This window comes from Andrographis paniculata, unplaced genomic scaffold, assembly GCF_009805555.1.
Source record: "Andrographis paniculata isolate CXL003 unplaced genomic scaffold, ASM980555v1 Contig82END, whole genome shotgun sequence".
In the NCBI taxonomy this organism is placed as follows: domain Eukaryota; kingdom Viridiplantae; phylum Streptophyta; class Magnoliopsida; order Lamiales; family Acanthaceae; genus Andrographis; species Andrographis paniculata.
The window spans coordinates 3,847,014-3,852,528 of NW_026137620.1; the positions used below are offsets into that span (position 1 = coordinate 3,847,014).

Genomic DNA, 5,515 nt, shown 5'->3' on the forward strand with positions numbered 1-5,515 from the left:
CGTCCACTGTATCAGAGTTAGATGCAGAAACTCTCAACACCGTTAGAGTTGGAAACAAGACTCGCTCGTTCACAACGGAACTAGAGCCGAAAATAGAACTCGCTCACTCTATAGAGATAGAGTCGGAAACAGGACTCGCTCGTTCACAATGAAACTAAAGTCGGAAACATGACTCCCTCGCTCTCAATAGAGTTAAGAGTCGAAAACAGGAATCTCAACGGCGTTAGAGTCGAAAGTAGACTCTGTCACTGGAGTAGTAGAGGCGGAGACGACATGAAAATAACAACATAATCGTGGATAGAAGCAAATACATTAATAAAATATAAAAATATATAGGGGATAAAACGGGTTATGGAAGTACCCGGAGAAAATTTAGCTCTTATACCATGTCAGAGTATGAAACTGAAAATCTCTATTTCAATTATAACAATAGGTACATATTTATAGTAATATATAAATCGTCTATATACGAAAAGAATCATATAAATCTTTCAAATAAGATAACTATCATAAATATAATATATTACTATAGTATGATTACGACCAAACTTGGGCACAATTTTAAAGAGTTCCAAATTATTAATGTAAGTTGACAATACTACAGAGCAAAAATTACACCCACCGGACATCATCGGTGTTGGAAGAGGTTACGTTATTACTATATGCATTGCGTCTTTCAAACATACATAAACCACAACAGACCACACTGACTGTGGCTTAATTGTTCTTTAATGCTATCCAACGATACCAGGGAGGGTAAACAAATAATATAACACAAAGTAACATCGTGTGATTCAGCAGCTGTACATATATTACGCACGCGCTTCATCTTTGTAGAAAGAGCGCTGCTCCGACAAGGCCTACCCAGAGGGTTAACGAAACCCAGAACGCCTGGTTCTTCTCCAGCCCCACTGGCGGTTTCCAGGTCAAGAAGTCTCCCAAGTAGTCTCGGTCTGACGGGAGCTGATTTGTTGTCGACCCACTGAACTTCTTGTCTTTGTCCTTGTGTTTATCAGTCCATGTTGCCGCATAACTGATCGGATGGTAAATGAAAAGAGTGATTCAGTAATATTTCAACGAATTAGCTTTTAAAGGCAAGGCATAAATTTCAGGCGTTAGTGAATAAATATTTGACAGTTTAGAGAGAGACCATAATTCATCTATGTAGAAGCCGATTGCATGGCCTTTCAGCGATTACTGTTACCATATAATTCCAAATTAACCAGATGGGAAAATATATTAACTAATTTTCGGCAGCATCAATCTTTTATAAACCTTTATACTAATCAAGAACGAACTCCAGTTTTTTCAAGAAATATATTAATGTCAAAGAAATGCAAGGTGATGAACTGTAAATCCAAGTTCACATGCCTACAGCTTGTAACTGGTAGGGATTAATCATGGTTTTGAATATCCACAGAAATCCCAAAATTTTAACCACAATTTTGAATTTCAGTAGGTACTGAATCCAGCATAAAACTAAATTTCAAGGATTGAATTTCAAATTTAGATACCATTGAAATCTCTATAAATTGAATGCTCGAAATTGACTATAAAACTGAAACTCAGTGAGTGAAAAAAAAAAGACATTTCATGAGTGCAACTGACACTCAATCTGAGAGCAAGACCAATGTGACACTTACTAATTCATTCACCTCTGATAACAGAACACATACAACCCTGATAAAAATGCGAGAAAGGACTGAAAACATTTTGTGGCATGGGCGTGATTTCTTTTATTCAATGTAAACTTTCGCACAGAATCCATGAAACACAGGGAAATATGGACAAGCATAGATACCACAAACGACATAAAACAGTGAAATTTTAAATTTACCTATCATAACTGGAACCAATTAGGGGGATGGTTACCATCTCTTCCTGTGTTATCTTGAGCTTTGGTGCTTGCAATATGTATCGCAGATCAGCAGCCTGTCGGCGAATAGACATGCTAGGATGTTTCTGCTCCAATTGCTTATACAGGGCAATGCAGTCTGCATGGCGATTGTTAGCTTCATAAGCCATAGCCAACCATATCTGTATCTGAAGAGAAATGTGAGCATAAAATTAGTTCATGAAAAGAAAATTTGCTTTCGCACAAGAAGTAGAGAGTTTACCAACCTCACCACCAAACAAGGTGGGTCTAGGAATGATTGTGAGGGCACCTTCAAGAAACTCAATGGCTCGTCCATACATACCCTTTCCATAGGCTTTTTGACCCAAGTCAAACATCAACTGAGCTGTTTTTCTTCGTTCTGCTTGTTCCTTTGCTACCTATATTGTCATAAGTAAGTGAACATGGGGTCTCTGAAAAGCCAAACCAAACAAATATAAAACAAGTAAAATCACTGCCCTTTTCTTGAAAATACTATTTAGCTTTAGAAATATGAAAATTCTATCATTTTTTCACAGCATATTAATTTATCAAGCTTTTGTCTGCTAAAGTTCCTAGAACAAATACTAAAACATCGGAAAATCTAGTTTGTAGAAAAAAAAATTGTCGTTTTCTTGCAGAAATCATATCAATAATCAGAAATATAAAGATAACATAATAATAAAAGCAAAGCTGAAGGCAGCATTCGGGTCGGGTCACTTGTTCTGCATCACATTCATTGCTACCTTCCCCCATTCATATCAACATTATTGTCCTTGAACATCTGAATATATTTTAGGTATTTTCGACTTCTATTTTATTTCAACTCCTAACCAAAATCTTAGACCAAACAAATGTAATAATATTCACCATGGATCCTTCCACAAACAGCTGATAGATCTTGTCTATTTATGAATGCATATGGCAGCTGCCAGCTATAAAACTGTAGTACTAGGAGAAACAATAAATACACAAGAGGAACATATTTATTGTCGGAACTCCTTTAAGAATCAACTTTTTAAATAAAGCAACTGGATAATGTATTTCACATTTAAAAATGATCAATTTTCTGTGAAGTGTATCCAACAGATATAATACAATATTGGAAAAAGAAGAATACATAAGTAGGAAAAGAAAAACATAGATATGGGAAAAGATAACAACTACTAAGATGATCTAAACCAAATGAAAATCATTTCACAAGTACTCAAGCTTAAACGGCTGATAATCACTTAGTACATCCTAGTGGATTATATTATGGAGACTTCGAATTCATTTCTAGTTTAAAACAGACTTCTTCAGCATTTAAGTCAAACAAGTTTTGTTCAGACAAGAATCTATATCAAAATTAAGATATGGCATTAATCAAATACTTGGTATGCATCGACACTCAGTATGTATATCTAAATCTGGCTTTTAAATCGGGGCACTAATTTACAAGAAGAGAGATTTGCAATCTTAAAACAACCAAAAGCTAATAAACAACGAAATTTAAAGCAATTGGATGCATAACAGACCTTCTCAAGCTCCTTCTTAACTCTCATGCGTTTCTGTTCTTCAGTTTCCTCATTCGGTTCACCATCATCACCATACTCCTGATCAACTTTGTACTGTAAATCTTCAGCTTTTTTCTCCAACTCTCTCATTTCTTCAATTTCCTTCACTTTCTTCCTCATTTCCACCTCCCAATCAAACCCACCGTCTTCACCGAGCTCATCTTCCACACCGTTCCCATTCTCGTCGTCGCTAGAGTTCTCGTACTCCACCTCGTTCACCTTGGACTGATTAAATTTCCTCTTGTTCACATGTTTTTCCCTGTGATCGAACACCGACTCAAACGCAGCATGAAAATTAGGATTCTGGTGAAGATCCTTCTTGAACAGGTTCAAAACTGCGTCGGAAGGGAAGAGGCGCGGTCTGCGGTCGGGAACTACCGTCCGAGGAGGCGGGGCCGAGAGGTCTAGAAACGGAGAAACATTCCCCAGGACACTGGCCATGCCAAAAGTGGAGAAGAACTCTGATGTCTATCTATGGGGGTTTCAGGTTCCGTTTTTGGGTGTAATGCAATGTGGTGGAAGAAGGCAGCAGGTTGGGTGACGCGACAGAAGAAGATATTTTGAAGAAAGGGAGAACCGAAAGGACTAAAAAGCCCATAGAATTGAACATCAATTCCGATTACTTTGAGAGGCATTATTGTCAAATGACAATGAGCCTTGCCCTCTGGTTCCGAGTACCGCCGACTCTACTCACGCCAAAAATTCTTCGATTTGTCATTTGCACACGGAAAAATTATCAAGTTTTGTTTTCAAATTCTTTTTTTTTTTTTTTTCACTCGTAAAATTTTTCTTTTGTTATTATCTAAATCAAAATATTTTATTTTTAATATTCTAAAAATATAATTCTTAATTAAATATTAAAATATTTTTATTTTCTATTTGTAACATTATTTTTTAAGAATAAAATAGATATTATATTATTTTATTACACTTTATATTTATAAAATACTAAATTATCAATTGATCATTTCTAGTGAGTTATTTAAAGTAATAAAGTTTAATTAATTAATAATACTATTAAGTTAAGATATTATTTTATTTTTGTTTATGTGAGTAATATTGTTTTAGTTTTAAAATAAGAAGTAATATATATTATTAAAATAAATTTTAAATATATTTTTAAATATTTTTATACTCACTTTAAGGACAAAAACGGTAAAAAAATATGCTTTGAGTTGGATAGTGGAAGGAAGTATCAATAAAATATATCGATTTATAAAAATAAATAACAAAATGTATTTATTTATTTATAATTAAATAAATTAATTTTATTAAAAAACAATAATTGTAAATGTAAATAAAAATATATATTTATTAAAGAGTTAGATATAAATAAAAGAGTTTTAAATATATTTTATCTATATGTATAATGTTATATATTAAGAAGTTAATTAAATTTATTTATATTTTCTTAGTATGTTTAAATTCACTCACTTTTATTGAGATTGAAAGACTATTAAATTAAATATATATTTCTTTTTAAAATATTATATGAAATTGTATGGGGTGGGATTGCATGCTGATAATTAAACATCAGCATGCTAATTTCATATTAGTCATTGAATTAAAATTTTTAATCCAATCGTTAATATTAAATTAGTGGTGTAATTATAATTTTAATATCCCTAATTTATGTAACTACCTCAAACTTCAATCTTCTTCATTCTTCATGAGATCTCATTCCTCACCGTTCTTCACGCAGACCTAACTCTTCTTAGTTCTTCACACAGCAATCGGTACAGAGAACAGACGACATCATTTACAACAGAAGCAATGGCTGATATCGACGAAGGTGAGCAAAATCAATGATCTATTATTCGAACCCCAATCAATCGCCAGCAAGCAATAAAGACATCGAAGAGATTGCAATTTTGGATGATTCAATGCCTTCGCCAATACCAAACGCGGTGGAATTGGAAATTACTCAATCGCGTAAGTTACTCATCGAAAATTGATTTGAAATCGTGAACATCGTACCTTATGTGATATATTTCATTGAATTTACTAGATTTAGTCTTATCGGATTAGAATTTCGTGAATATATGTTAGCATTCGTAATTCAATTAAAGCATTCAAGTTACTGTTA

General features: G+C 33.6%; 1 protein-coding gene across 1 annotated transcript; it reads right to left on the minus strand.

Moving 5' to 3' along the window:
- Positions 1-505: 505 nt before the first annotated feature.
- Positions 506-3,967, minus strand: LOC127241486 (uncharacterized). The gene is made up of 4 exons (XM_051260566.1): positions 3,391-3,967; positions 2,122-2,274; positions 1,838-2,043; positions 506-1,033 (listed from the first exon to the last, which is right to left on the minus strand). Exons 1-4 carry the CDS (start codon positions 3,868-3,870, stop codon positions 826-828), a joined length of 1,047 nt encoding a protein of 348 aa, XP_051116523.1. The 5' UTR covers positions 3,871-3,967; the 3' UTR covers positions 506-825.
- Positions 3,968-5,515: the final 1,548 nt, after the last annotated feature.

Coding starts and splice junctions, on each gene's coding strand:
- LOC127241486 (XM_051260566.1), bottom strand. CDS start 3,870: ATGGCCAGTGTCCTGGGGAATGTTTCTCCGTTTCTAGACCTCTCGGCC. Junction 2,275..3,390: donor TTAAGAAGGAGCTTGAGAAG/GTCTGTTATGCA, acceptor ATGACAATATAG/GTAGCAAAGGAACAAGCAGA. Junction 2,044..2,121: donor CCACCTTGTTTGGTGGTGAG/GTTGGTAAACTC, acceptor ATTTCTCTTCAG/ATACAGATATGGTTGGCTAT.